General features: G+C 34.9%; 2 protein-coding genes across 2 annotated transcripts; one reads left to right on the top strand and one right to left on the bottom strand.

Annotated features, from left to right (window-relative positions):
- The first annotated feature begins 1049 nt into the window (after window positions 1–1049).
- On the top strand, window positions 1050–2026 carry LOC105631328 (LL-diaminopimelate aminotransferase). Its single transcript, XM_012213409.4, has 3 exons — window positions 1050–1332; window positions 1539–1663; window positions 1750–2026. Exons 1-3 carry the CDS (start codon window positions 1180–1182, stop codon window positions 1889–1891), a joined length of 420 nt encoding a protein of 139 aa, XP_012068799.1. The 5' UTR covers window positions 1050–1179; the 3' UTR covers window positions 1892–2026.
- A 408-nt stretch (window positions 2027–2434) lies between these two features.
- FAB1B (phosphatidylinositol-4-phosphate 5-kinase family protein) lies at window positions 2435–13038 on the bottom strand. The gene is made up of 11 exons (XM_012213410.4): window positions 11370–13038; window positions 10290–11039; window positions 9407–9560; window positions 8935–9279; window positions 7683–8561; window positions 7262–7593; window positions 6880–7003; window positions 6624–6794; window positions 4496–6049; window positions 3337–3603; window positions 2435–3091 (listed from the first exon to the last, which is right to left on the bottom strand). The coding sequence occupies exons 1-11, from the start codon at window positions 11987–11989 to the stop codon at window positions 2765–2767; spliced, it is 5523 nt and encodes a 1840-aa protein (XP_012068800.1). The 5' UTR covers window positions 11990–13038; the 3' UTR covers window positions 2435–2764.
- Window positions 13039–14976: the final 1938 nt, after the last annotated feature.

The following is a 14976-nucleotide window of genomic DNA, read 5'->3' as shown; positions in this document are numbered from 1 at the left end:
TTGGAACATAGTAAATAAATGTTTATTGTTTCATATATGAGGGCCACTTCCATGGACCAGCTGGACCTTGTAAGCAACACCACATGATTATTATATTTTAATGCCACCTCTTCTCTTCTGAGTATATTAAATTTATCAAAAGTATTTTTATATTATTGTTAGTTATTGTAATTAATAATTAAAAAAGAAAGCTTGCAGTTTCAATTATTGTTGATATCTATAGACTATAGGTATGGAATTTCAAAGAGAAAGATAAATTACAAGTAATTGTTTGCTGTGGAAGTATTAATGAAAATAGTTATTAATTATTGAAATTGATTGATGGGAATTTTATTCCAAAAAATAGAATCAAACTTAGCTGTTCCTATTGAAAAAGTCTAGTTAATGCTTTACTATTTTATTGTTTAGATAAGAGTAACCTTTGTGAGCTAGAGGAGGCAAATCATATTTCTATAGCTTAATTATTTTCTTCACTATATATATATATATATACAAGAAAGAAATTTTTTTTTTCATTTCCTTTGAAAATCTTTTAAACTTAAAGATTAATAACTATATATATCATTTTTTTAAAAAAATACTTTTTATATAGCTTTTTCTTTTGTTTGAAACTTGAAGATGGTATGCTTACTTGAAATAAGTGGGTTTTTGTAATTTTTTCATTTTGTTTTTAGTTGAATCCATGTATTGCTTTATAGGATGACCCCCTTGAATTATGATATATGTATATGGTATGAGTGATGACTACATCAGCCATTTTTGTATTAAAATTAGAAGTTATTGAATTTCAAAGCAAAAAGATGTAAACTTTAATATTATCACTCTCTATTGAAGCATTCAAACAGACTTATAGTGAGAAAATGGATCAGCTTATAGTGAAATTGTGAATAGACCCACCAACCAATTGATAAGAAACAAAAGCTTTATCAACCAACAAGACATAGGGTTCACCAGCATCAACAGGTAGAAGATAAGCAATATGGGGTCCATTTCCTTTTAGTTAACATATAATACTTGATGACAAGACATTCCTTGTCATAATGGAATTTTAAATAACCTAGCAAACTTGTAATCTAGCCATTATTTCTGTTCTTGCAAAGTTTGCATCTCCCAAGTTTAAAAGAAACCTTATTTTCTTTCTTTTATTTCTTTTTTGGTTCTTGTTCTTGCATATGTTCAATGGCTGTCACTTGTTTTTCTTCTCCTTACATCCTAGTGCAAAAGTCTAGGCCAGTTGAAAAGAATAGAACCAGAAGTATTATGCTTAAACACAGTCAAATTCCACTCAAGAAAGCATCTACACTTTCAGTCAGATCATCTTTCCAAGACAAGGTATTAATCTTTTTCCTTGTCATTCAAGCTATATATATATATATATATATATATATATCAGAAAATTGTCAACAGAAGAATCGAGAAAGATATATACCATTGGAACTGTTCTTGATATATAAAGAATCAAGAAATATCATTGAAATATATAGTGTTTCTTGATTTCTTATGCATATTGTATTTATTTAATTTTTTATTAATTGCAGGTGTTTGAGAATAAATCTGAGGGCATAATTTGTTATAGAGATGATAGTGGGGAGATAATTTGTGAAGGATTTGATGAAGGTCCTCGATTCCATCATCATCTTCCAAGAACAGCATATAATTCAAGGTAGATCATCATAATGGATCAAATTTATCTTTAACACGTACATTTCAATAAGCTTAAATTATATATATGTGATCTTTTATTTTCAGGGATGCTGAGATTATCAATCTCCTTCAACAAAGATTGATTCATGTTGTTAATGGCGGTGAGTTTGACAACAGTGACAATGGTGTTATTACTGTGAAAGAGGACTTCAACTTCAAATGGAATGAGTTTAATAAATTCTGCTGATAAATGACTAATTAACCCTTGTTAATTTCATCAATGTATTTCAAATAATGTGAATCAATCCAAAACATTGTATTTCTTGCAATCTCAGAATGTAAATGAGCCTAAAAGTACATTATTTCTCTTGTATTCTCAAAATTTCAGTTCTTTTGCTTGCATTTTTGTTCCTTCTGTGAAATATAAAATTGCAGTTCATGCACAAAATACAAAAGCAACAATCAGTAATAGGTTAAAGCAAGTTCAATGTTTTAGAGAATCGGATTGTTCTAATTTTGAATTGCAAAAATGGACATTCAAATTTCTCCATTAGACAAAATTAAGCTCCCATAATTCCCACCAGATGGCAAGAATTTTTTACTCCACAATAAGCAACAATATAAACATATTTGCTACCAGAGAAAGAAACAAAGCAGATTGATAATCAAATCGAAGGCTCTTCAATTAATTGTCAAAGGCATTCAATTCACGAAGAACCAGAGAAATCCATGAGCAAACATAGTAAGGAAACGAAAACCAAATATAACATTGGAAATGAATATCGAAATCTAGATGCTAAAATGCAAAATATATAATATTCCCTTGAGATACAGAAATTGCAACTGTAAATAGGTGAGTAAATACATTCTGCAGAGATTTCATGGAGAGGTCATCCAATTAAATACCTCTTCCAGAAACTCCGCGGCTTTAGTAGCCTTCTTCTGCTTTTCCTAACAAATAATTATGAGCTTTTCTTCAACTAAACATACAATGTAACTCCTATAAAAAAGAATCAAAATATAAGAAAGAAAAAATATATATAAACATGGGAAAAATGAAGCGGGATGACCATCCCGATGTGCATATTTGAATGTACAAGAAGCACACAAACTCCCAGTATCATTCAACTGAAGTCCCAACTTGTGTTTCATCTTCGTTCAAATCAGACTGGGATTTACTTGGAATTATAGCAGGAGGTGACCATTGATCTGGGACCATTAGAAAATATGTAGTCATTGCTTTCCTGAACCTTTTCTTGTATTGCTTAGGAGAAATAACAGTTGGAGATGCATTCTTTGGTCCCCCAAGTATACCTGAAGCCTTCACCCATGTCTCCAGGTGCTTGTCCCATGTATATTGCCTCATGAAATCAATGATTCCAAGAACTAATTCATGCTTCTCTTCATCCACCCCAACCAATAAAGAGTAGTCCATTACATCAATTGACTGCATTGGCAACAAGCATGAAACAAATTAGAAGGGCCAAAAATATTTATTTTATCTCAAATTATGGACAATCTACAGAGATAGGTAGTTTGAATGTGTAATTTTCAAAGTACACACAACCACCCACCTACTCCAACCCTTTCTCCCGCCACCAAAAAACAAGTAGGTGGAGAAGAAAGAGGAGTAGGGGAAGGGGGAGGGACAGTGCCCCAAATTCAAAACCCACACAGATTTCTAACACTTACTGCAAGAAAAGAAGTATCATTCCAGACAGCTCTCTCCAGCAATCTCTTTGCCTTGTTTCCAACAAAAATAGGAGAAGTTGGCATCGCTTCAATCAAGTTCTGATCTAACAGAACTTTATTGCTGCCACTGGAATCAGGATTATACCGTGACCGGGAAGATCCTTTAAGATCATAAAGGCGAGTCACGTTTCTCCCAAACAAAAGGTTCTCCATAACCAGAACATCCATTTTTGATTCTTTCCCACCTTTCAGATGCTTTGACGTAACCTTCCAGCATAAAGACAAGATACAAACATAATAAATTCCAGGAAAAAATATACAGTTTTTACAGAAAAGTTTTATATAATTTCTAACATTAGCTGCAAAGATGACAACATTAAAAGATTCCTCAAATTTTCTTTTCCCCTTCATTCTAATCAATTTTATACAGCTCTTGTTCACAATAAAAAAAAAAAAAAGAAGATAGCGGATTGATTGGCAAAGATCACAATAAAGAAGATAGCGGCATAAGAACACTACACCAAATTGACATGCCTCATAAATAACAAACAATGATTAAAAAAAAAAAAAATTATAGCAGATGCTAAGCCATTTCTTTTCATTGTTTGCTCATCTCTCCTCTCCTTTCTCTCCTCTTCTTTCCTTCTTTCACTTTTGCTAATTTGCAATTTCATTGTAAAGCTCTTAGGATTAATCGTAGATGGATTAGTGGACTTTATAATTGAGACATTTGTCATACCTAGGATCCTAATCCCCACCACTTTCCCCAAGTGCTGGCACTACCTTGGGCAGTTAAGTGGCAAAGCTAGATGCAGCCATGTGTTGATGAGCATCAAAATGACAAACTTTTTTAGGCCAGCAATATATAACCTCTGTAATTATAAGTATAAAATTCACATTAAAAACAATCCGACCAAGTTTAAAGATACAGACAACTTTCAACATCTGCACGAAATATCACTCATCGATACAAAATTTCCCTCTTAGTACTTCACCCCCACCCCTAATCCAAATTTATTAACATGGAGACCAGAGTTATTAAAGTATAATCACAAAAAAGATACACCATGACAATCAATAGGGTTGGCAGGGCTGTAAGGTCAAACCAAATGACTAGAATACTTTATCCTAGTTTGCAATTGAGTTTCAGAACAGGTACCTGATAAATCCCCAAAATCTTTGCCAGGCATGTTGGACTTCTTGAGCTAATTGATTCAGAGAGATACTTGAAATATTCAGGAGCAAATTTTATAAATGACTCCAATTCTGTCTTTGTGACTTGTTTGATAATAAACCGATCATCCAAGGTTTTTGCAAAGAAGACATTGCTCTTGCCACCTTGAGCTCCCCACTTTCTACAACGACTGAGAGACCTTATAAAATCAAGCTCGGATGGGCAACATATCCTCCTTAAGGCTTCAAACCGCTTCGCAAAATAACAAGTTACAGAATATTTCACCTTACCATGTTCATCTGCAAACGAAACTCTGGCATGCAAAGTTTTTGCATAAGAGAGAGGGTCTAAAATCAAAGAGCTACGAGATCCAGAAATAGATAAAATACTCTCTTCTAGAGATCCAAGGCTTCTATGAGAATCAATTGTGACGTCATCAACAGATAAGAATGATTGAGAAGCAATAGAATCAGATAAATTTAAGGAAGAATTGAAATCCCCACCATCTTTCATTCTTTCACCCTCATCAGTCAATTTCCCTTGATACTCGGGTGATGCTAGCGCATAAGATATAATGCTTGTAGGCTCATCATCATACACAGGGATGACACAATCATTTTTACTCAAAGGATCAAGGAGCCTGGCCCCACCCTGGAGTTCTAACTCCCTGAACAAAGAAACATAAACTGGAGTATACTCACCCATTGTATCAAGTTTCTCTGAAGTCGGTAAAAAATTCTTGTTCAATGAACGGTAGAGGTTTAAGAAGGGAATTCTTAAGTAGCTACCCGATTCTTCCATATTCTCAGAACCCTTGATGGACAATGCAGGTAGAGGTGAATAACTAACTTTGGTTCCATTTGGGTCTTCCACTCGATTACAAAAATCTAAACCCTCCAGTGCAGTAGATGTAGTTGATGAATCTCCTGCAGCTGAATCAGATAACACACTAGTACCATCCTTTAATAGTCCAGTTCCTGGGTGATTCTCACCTGTCCATGCAGCGTCAAGGGTATCAGACAAATTTGACATGGTAGGAGCCTGTCCTTCAGACATGGTCCTGCAAACATTTCCACTGCATTCCAGACTCTCAGGTTGATCACTGATGGCTATGGCAGTAGAAAGATCAGCATGGTTTTCTTTTGTGTGATTGAAATCTTGACTAACATCTATTTCGAGCTGGGTTATGCCAGACTGGTTAGTAGGATTGCTGTCAAATCCCCCTTGCTGATCTGGGATTTTAAGAAGCTTTGTATCTTCAGGGAGAGAGTTAGAACTGCTAAAACCTTTTCCTGGCTTGTCATCCACATTCATCTCATTGAGCTGCTCAGTATTAGCTGGGGGTTTTTCCTCACGTCCTGAATCAGAGCAATTCGCATCATCCTGAAGACTGTTGTCATCTGAATTGGCCGCATGAAGGTTGTGGTTCCACACTAGAGCTATGAGAAGCAACTGCCTCCGCAATTTATTAATCTCAAGAATGTCAATAACAGGCTGACCCTTTTTCACTTCTCTATTCAAAGCTTTTTGGAGTGACTCCTAAGACAAAATTGAGAATCATTAAGATTTTGATAATAAATATGGCAAAATATTTAACTAGAGCTTGGATGCAAGGGTTAAAATTATAATATTTAAATTTAGAGAAAATTACAACTAGTGCTTAACAAATAAGGATCTCTGTTTTCAAAAATTAACTATGAGGTCCCTAATTTATAATTCCGTTAACACTTTAGTTCTTCCATCTAAAATAGCCTCTTTTAATTGTCAAATTGATTGAGAAATCGATCCCTAAATTATAGTCAAACTAACTATGAAGGTCCTAACTTATGATTCTATTAACAATTTAGTCCTTCTTTCCTCCAACAAAATCCTTCTTTTCAAACAAAGGGTAAAAGAACGTTAGCGAGTAAACTCAATTCATCCTAGTGACTTTGGCTTGCAAAGTTAGAGAAAAACAGTGGACTAGATGTTACATAGACAAGGAGTTCCCAATTAATCTGTCCACTACTTAAATGGGCTGCATAAAAACAATGCATGCAATTAAAATGGCTTGTAGGATATGATTTTTGTTTGACTAAGAGCTAGAAGACTTGATACATGAAGAAAGCCTCACCTCAAATTCTAACTTCATCTTTTCCAACTGTGCTTCAAGCTCACCAATTTGCCTTCTTGATTCCAGTAGTTTCATGCCATTGTTGGGTGATGCTGAACAAGTTCTTTTCTCTGCTATTCCATTCAAAGCCTTCAGTACTTCAGAAAACAATAGCTGTGCTCGGTCAACAACCTGTTGCAATCAGATAATTTACTCATCCATATGCAAAGCGATTTCATATGAAATAATAAAAAATCCAAAGTGGTGATCACTCCACCTCATCTGTTTCTTTCTGTACCCATTCCTGACTCTCAAAGTTGAAATCAAGTTTTGGGGGCGGAAGGTACACGGAGAGAACATTAATTGATGCATACCGAAAGCAAGCAACCATACTCCCAAATCTGCAAATGTAAACCCAATGAGAGAAACAAAAAGAGGGGATTTATCAAAAAAGAAAAGGATTAAGCTACTGTTGCTCATACAGTTCAGCAATCTATGTTGAAGATCCAGTTATACAAATGAATTTAACAATCAGTTTCATCAAACTTAAAGCTTTTGCTTAATGTACATAACTATCCCAGAAAGTATTCTACTGGTTCTACAATGTGCTGTATATATTTAATGACATCACAATGAAATAAAGAAGTTAATAAAAATACCCATAGAAACGAAGACAATCCCTATGCAGAGAGTGACCACAGCTCGCCACCCTGCTTGCAGCTGCATGGTTTGAAAAACTGAGCTCTAGAAACTTCCCAAAAGATAAACCCCAAGCAGCATCAGACATTACTACCCTCCGTGTAGCAGGAGGAAAGCCATTGGTCCTGGGACACTTTAGGCATCTGTGCCACATCCAGATCTTTCCATCCTTCTCACCTGGTAAGAGTATTTTTGTTAACTTCTGAACAGATATAGTGAGGGTGCCCTGCCGATGAGTGTAACAATGAACATGCGCTTCTGATGGCATCTCACAAGAGCGGCAAGTGTAACTCTAAGAGAGAATTAATATTTGTCAGTTCTAAAATATGCACCCATGTTTTGAAGGTGAATAAAAACAAATACATAAAAAAAAGAACTTACTTGATCAAACAAATGGTCTCGCAAAAACCGACCCAAAGGTTTGTCAAAGCTGCCATAGTATTTAATTCGAAAAAGATGAGACCTTTCACAGACAGTCCCCTTCCACACACACCGGGAAGATAAGGACACCAAAATGCTCTGATGATCTGAAGGTGATGGAGGAAATTCTTCTTTTAAATGTCCCTGCTCCTCAAAATAATTTTTATTGGCTTGTTGTACAGAAGATACCTCTGAAGTGTGCAACTGAGTGGGAACCATTTCACTAATATCATTGTGGTAATGTTTTTCCATAATACCTTCCGACTGCTCAAATCCATTAACAGTAAGATGGTCACATGTGGCAGCCACCTTGTTAACTGCAGATATTTCTGCTACCAGAGAACCTTCATATCCCATTTTATTTTTCTGCTCAAAAGGACGGTAAGAATCTGAAACAACTTTCACTGTAGAAGGAACATTAGACAGAAATGCAGATGGAGTAATGAACGAGGAACTGGGTGCTGGGGAATGAGATCTGGGACCATCAGGTAGCGGTTGTGCTTCAACATGATTAACAAAAGAACCAATGATAGTTGAGTCATGAAATGTCATAGGGACACTGCTGGATCTTTGTTGTTCATTTTTAGTTTCTAGTCTCTGAGACTTTTCATTGGCAGGAACAGTGAAACCAGGTACAGTTGATATAGATCTCTCAATGCTTGAAGGTTTATCTGGGAGTGCCACTGTAATTGGAGAGTTAAATGGAAGTTCTGGTAGAGATGCTCCTTCATCAGCAAGAAAAGATGTTTCCAAAGCCAAGTGATATGCTGCAAAAAGTCCATATTGAACCACATGTTTCACTTTCTTCAACTCATCCCCATTAGCACCTCTAAGTAAAATCTGTAACACATGAAAATAGAAGATTTTAATGGACTGGTAGCACACCCATTTGATCTTTGTCAAAGTAGCCAACAAATCAGATAAATGATATATAAATAGCATAGCTGCACATTTTGCATTGATCCATGCTCTTAAGACGATAACACAGAACATGAACTACAAGAATATTTCCAAACGAGATAATGCATGAATTGGTCAACAAAGCTATCTCCAAAACAAGGTAAAGCATGAATTGGCATATGACCACATGATTGACAAACTTGATCACATGTCAGCCAAACCTTCAACATTGAAGACTTGATATAAACTGAAACTAAATATGTATATATGACCATCACCACGTTCTTTATAATTGAAAGTTTCGAGGACTTACAGTAAAACCCAATGGCTTTGGGCAGCCCTCAAAATACATTAATGTCTTCACCAATTTTTTCCCACCCTGTCCAGCTGTACCAAGATCTTCCAAAAATCTCTCCACATGAAACATATCACAATAGCCCAACTTCGGCGAGGAGAGTTGATCGATTGAAGGAACAATTTGAGCACCAGTACAACGAGCTATCCGCTCTAAAAGCGGCCTCTTGATATTGAGAACAAGAGATATGTCTTTAGCAAGAAGATACTCCTGTGCAAATCGTGAAACTGATTTCTCTACTAAAAGAATATCAGGTTGGTGTGTGTCTATCCTTGCCACTGCCATCTTTAGATGGTCCATTTCCTAGAGAAGAAAGGAAACGCATAAGGAAGAAGAGAAAAAAAGGAAAAATATTCAAGAAAATAAAAATAAGCAGCTGTGTGAATAACAATGATACAGGAAAAGGAGGCGGTTCATAAAGGATCACAACCTGCTGTAATAGAGTATCAAAACTTGACAAGTGATTAGAAACCCGCTGGTACTCAAGAGCCCCACCAAGGATCAACAATCTAGGTTTTTCTATTTTTGAGGTCATCCGGCGATGAGCCACATTTTTCTTACAGACAACTCCTTTGACCACCATACTAAAAAATGAAGCAATCAAAAGCCCAATAAGAAAAAAGAAACTGAAAAACAAAAAAAAAGCAGTAGAAAACAAAACTCATCATGATAAGAAAATACCTTCTTTAGTCTCTAATACAGTTGTATAAGCTTTTTTATCTTTTAAATGTACAGTTGCATAACCTTAATTCACAAACGTTTGGCATATGCAAAAATATTTCAACCAGCTAAGTCTATGAAACTTATCATAGAAGAAAAAAGTTATCCTTAAAGAAACTTTCAAGTAGAGAAATGGTGCAATCAAGAGTCTAAAGAGAGATTTTACATTGTAATTAGATGCATGAATTCTAATGTCAACCTCCTTACGAATTCTAACGTCAACCTCCTTATGTTTTCTTCATGATTGTGAGAATTGTCACGTTGTATTGTTTACTAAAATGGCCCACAGGTTGAACCATTAATTGTAAGTCAAGGCACATGATTGGTATTCTATATATGTGTAGCAGTGTCGTGTTTTCTTTCATTGGTTACTAGGATGAAGAAGCCAAAATTTCAGAAACTCAGATTCCAGTTCCCAACAACCAAACTTTAAACAGAAATTTGTAGCCAAAACCAATTTTAAAGGCAATTGCAGCCTTTCTCAACTATAATCAATTATAAGAAAGCTCCAATGGAGGATCATTCTCTAAGAATTTGGAAAGAAATGATGTATTGTATTATGCATGGATTATGTAAATAATTGTGGCAATTACCTCTCACAGCGGCGTCCAGAAGCAATGCATTTCACTTTTACATATCCACCAGGATCCATGCCTCCACCTTTGCTCATATCTGGCTTTAATAATGTAGCAGCTTCCCATGACAGAGATGTAATGATTTCCAACCAGCTCTCTTTGTCATCCTCATCACCCACAGGAATATTCTCAACCTGCAAGAGCTGAGATACCAAAGCCCTAAAATGCCCGTCAACCACATTCTTCATGGCCTTCTTGTTATCCTCACTTGATTTATCTCTATTACGAAATTCTCCACTTCCAAAACTGCTAGAGGTGCGTAAATGTCCCCACTCTCCAGCTGCATGATCATCATCGAAGTCATCGTCATCATCAAACAAACCAGCTTCCCTCTCATCTTCTTCATCCTCTGGTTCAGGTGGAACCCAGAGCACGATATTGTCCTCAAAATCCACAGGTTGAGCATCACTGTTTTCCCCAGGATAAATAGAGGAAGCTGGCTCACCTTCATCATCTATATCATGCTCATCTTTTCTGACAGGCTGAGACCTTCCTTCCAAACCATGTGAACCAAAACTATGGTTTAACAGAGAGCTGCTTAAACTTTTTGAGTTAATATTTTCTCTATCAACACAAGCTTTATGTGATTCTTCATCAATGCTCATATCATCAAACTCAACTTGGTGAAAATATTCACTGACTTGGGGAAAATGCCTTGTTTCAGAATCAGACTGAAACACACCATAGTCATCATCATCATCATCACTCCTAGAGCCAGACAATAATTATCAAATAAGCACTTGTTATATATCAACAAATACATCTTATATAAGCACTGCTTGTATCTTCTTTTTTTTTTTTTAAGTGAGAATCTACTAAATGTTTTGCAATTGCAATATGCAATCTTGTTCTACAATAAAATAATCAGCCATAAGCTCTAACAACTGCATATTTTGTGACATTTTTCAGAAAGTTTTAGCCACTGATAAATGGCATGTCACTTCCTGAAACCTACATGCATTAACAGACATGTGCTTGATTATCATATTGCTCTGGATTTCTAATGCATACATTACTTAACAGGAAATGACTACAAACCTGTTCATAGAAAAAGCATATTGGTTTGGAGATTGATAGCCGATGTCTGTAACAAGGTTGTTGCTCCTTCCTGATGCTATTTCCCTTTGTTTATCCGAATTTGCTTCCATTTCAGACATTTGATGTGGGCCAGGACCTGCACTTTGTTGAGCTCGTTGATAGGGCCCAACTGAATATGGCATTGAGCCAAGAGTGAAGCTACTACTGTTAGCAGTACCACTAGACTTAGAGCTGGCCAAACTTGCCGCTGATGGTGACCTACTAAGATCCAGGCTGGGAACCTGGATTCCATTATCAAAAGTAGCTATTCCTTGCTGCCATTGTTTGAAACAATAATTACATACTCGAATTTTCTCCCCGTCTTCCCGTGCAATCCTTGGATCGCTAGATAGGGCAGGAACTGAGTTGGTTGTACACTTGGCACAGAAAACACGGCCACAAAGTCGACAATGGTGTCTACGGTTTATTATTGTGAACTGGGAATCACATTCATAGCATACCCTACAACTTTGATCAGGCATCCAAAAATCCCTTGACACATTAGGTGGCTCAGATCGCCAAGGGATCCAAGATTTGAATATGCCAACTAGCTCCGTGAATGTCTTGTCAGAAGAATCCATCTACAAACAACCCTTACAGCCCCGTTCATCATGCTAAACTCATTTGCCACCGTCAAGAAACCTTATCCTAAAAATTTTTAGCTTCAATCAAGAAACAAAATCCTCGAAGAAACGACAAGAAAGCTATGCTGTTATTGTTAACATACCCCAATTCGAAAACTCCAAAATTAACAGCACTAGCATCTCCTACTTTTATGTCAATCCAAATATTAAATCTTCTTGGAAATCACTGCCTGCTCTAATAGACCTCAATTATAAGTCAATCCTATACCTTTATATGCCCCCTAATCCAAAAACTAAAGTTCAACGTCCCTAAATAAATTATGCACGGCCCAAAGTGAAAACACTAAATTGAAAACACCCAAAAAAACCTTATAAAAACATGCTTGTTTCAATAAACAAGCCCGGAACCTCCTGTCTTCTGCAGCTATATTCAATGAATTTAAGGGGGGAAAAAGAGAAAAGAAACCAATATCCCAACAACGCGAATCTAAATATATTTGTACATATATTTTTCCTATAAAAAACACAAGAATTTTATTTTCATTTTGATACAATCCTAACTGAGAAACAATGTTACCTTGAAAAGACAAAGAAGAACAACAACAATAATAACATCTCAGTCAAGATCTTCTTCTCCAAGAAATTCGCGCCACGTAGTCAATGAATCCGTGACAAAGGGTAGGTGGTGATTTTGCAAAAGCCCGCCTACCCAGATAGCGATTCTTCAAAGAACCAATACGATCCGGTTCTTGATCACAATCATGAATTCATGATCGTGAATTTCTCGCCCCTTCACATAAAAAAAAAAAAAAAAAAAAAAAAAAGCTCCCAATTCCTTGCTTTTTCATGTACAAAAACTCCGAGAAGATAGTGCTACAAAGAAAACTAATACGTAACCCATCATCATGGCACCTCGCCTGGTAATAAATTTTTTTTCTTGAATAAAACAGCAGATAATCTTCAGCTTAATATAAAAATTTTTTAGTCAATGTTTTCTTTTCTTTTCCTTTTCTCTTTCCCAATGATGATGGTAATGTTTATTAATTATTTTTGCTTATTTTAGTTCCAATATTTATATATCTATAATTTCATATTTATTTCGTTTCTCGTTTCTTTTTCCTCTGGCACAGATAGAGACCCTTTGATTCCGTGGGTACGAGTACACGGTGCAATTCATGGACTCAATTGTACCAAACGACGTCATTGGATAGCCACAATTTGTTCGGACACGCTAAATTCCCAAAAAGACCTCCATTCTTTGTTCGGAAATGGCTACGATGTTGTGGGGTTTTGTGGGGTTTTGAGTGTTGATATTATGACAACTGTAAAGCTCGGATACGTACTTAGTATTGGGTTTTTTAAAATTTTCCAAACTTATCTAAAAACGCGTATTTTTTTTTTTGGCCTTTTTTAATTACATTTAATCATCCAGTTAAAAAAATTACATTTAATAAATTTAAATACTCTTAAATAATTTGTTTAAATAAATAAATAATTGGTCAATGCTATTTTTAAGGACAAGCAAAGCAAATAAACATATATACCCATCATTTAATGATCTAAGAAGATCCATTGCTTGTGTTTTTAGGAAAATGTGTTTATTATTACATATTATTAATATTAATTATTAGTTTAATATAAATTAGAAATCATTAGATATGATTACACGAACACTACTATCAATAGATACATACACCCACCAATAAATATTTTTCTAGTAATAATTTCCCTCTACGCGTAGAATGTAAAATATTTATAGAAATTTAGTAAAGTTTTGTTAATATATTTAATTATAATATATTACGTTTAATTAAGTATAATTCATTAATATATTTAATTATAATGTTACTTACTGGAAATGAGCTGGTGTGTGTGATTGAAAATTGGAAAACGCCAACCGTATATCCCTCTGCCATTTATAATTGAAAGATACATTAGCCTATCATGAAAATGAAAAATCATTTTCCATTTTCCTATTAAAACAAAATACAAAAGGAAATTATGAAAAGATGTTTAGGTTACTTACTATATGAATGCCTGCCTTAATTATAATATATTAAATAAATAGTAATAAAGCCAACTCATCTCCTCTTAATAATAATCCAAAGAAGCAAAACCGAACCAACTTGCTAAATATATATATAAAGCTTCTTAATTAAAAAAATAATTATAAACAAGTGAAAGATAAATACATTAAACGAGAGGTTCATATCTGGCCAAAGCTTTCAACCTCAATCCGCATTAGACCTCTACCAAATGTTTAGTAATTTCCAAGCCGCCATAGATAATTAGATATGCAAAAATGAAATGATCAAACCACAGTTTTAATCAGTAAAATATAAATTAAAGCCTTCCACTTAACTTTATTTTTATATCATATCATCATCAACTTCATCTTTACTTATTTACTAGCATGTTGGATTTGTTTTTGCGCACTTCTGAAGTTTTCTGGTGTTAAATTTTTTTGTGAAAAGACGAAAATGTTTTATCCTTTCATAAAAATGTGTTTAATTACTGTCATCAAACTTAACCTAAGCGACTTTTTTTAAGAGAAAAACACAGCATTGATCTGAATTACGTTGGAGTAGATGAACTGACGAAATCTCCACATGGGAACAGTTATACGAACATGGGTCCTGAGAGTGATAAAGATTCCATTTTGGGTCACATAGCAACCAAAAACAACAAATTTTCCTTTTTTTTTAACGAAATATAAGAAAATATAATTTTGAAACTTATAAAACTGGTGTGGTTTCACTTCATGATATCTTTCTTTAATCCATGCAGAACCGGCAAGAAATACAATAAAACTGTTTGCCTTATCAAGACAATTTAAATATTTTTCTTTATAAATAAAGTGGAATCGTAAGTTTATTTATATATATATACATAATATATTAAAAGATAAGCAAAACAAAAATTAAGGTCTACACCGTCCGGAATAAGTTATTTCGGTGATATCATTAATAATCCAAGGCAAAATA

This window comes from Jatropha curcas, chromosome 1, assembly GCF_041381405.1.
Source record: "Jatropha curcas cultivar XTBG-Jc1 chromosome 1, XTBG_Jcur_1.0, whole genome shotgun sequence".
Classification (NCBI taxonomy): Eukaryota; Viridiplantae; Streptophyta; class Magnoliopsida; order Malpighiales; family Euphorbiaceae; genus Jatropha; species Jatropha curcas.
The sequence above is the reverse complement of the archived record's forward strand: the minus strand, read 5'-3'. Positions and strand labels throughout refer to the sequence as shown.

Bases quoted from the DNA above. Each gene is read 5' to 3' on its own strand.
- LOC105631328 (XM_012213409.4), top strand. From the start codon at position 1,180: ATGGCTGTCACTTGTTTTTCTTCTCCTTACATCCTAGTGCAAAAGTCT. The intron at 1,333-1,538 runs GTATTAATCTTT...TATTAATTGCAG, and splicing joins GATCATCTTTCCAAGACAAG to GTGTTTGAGAATAAATCTGA. The intron at 1,664-1,749 runs GTAGATCATCAT...TTTTATTTTCAG, and splicing joins AGAACAGCATATAATTCAAG to GGATGCTGAGATTATCAATC.
- FAB1B (XM_012213410.4), bottom strand. From the start codon at position 11,989: ATGGATTCTTCTGACAAGACATTCACGGAGCTAGTTGGCATATTCAAA. The intron at 9,280-9,406 runs GTTGTGATCCTT...TTTCTTCTCTAG, and splicing joins TTGATACTCTATTACAGCAG to GAAATGGACCATCTAAAGAT. The intron at 7,594-7,682 runs GTAAGTTCTTTT...ATTCTCTCTTAG, and splicing joins GAGACCATTTGTTTGATCAA to AGTTACACTTGCCGCTCTTG.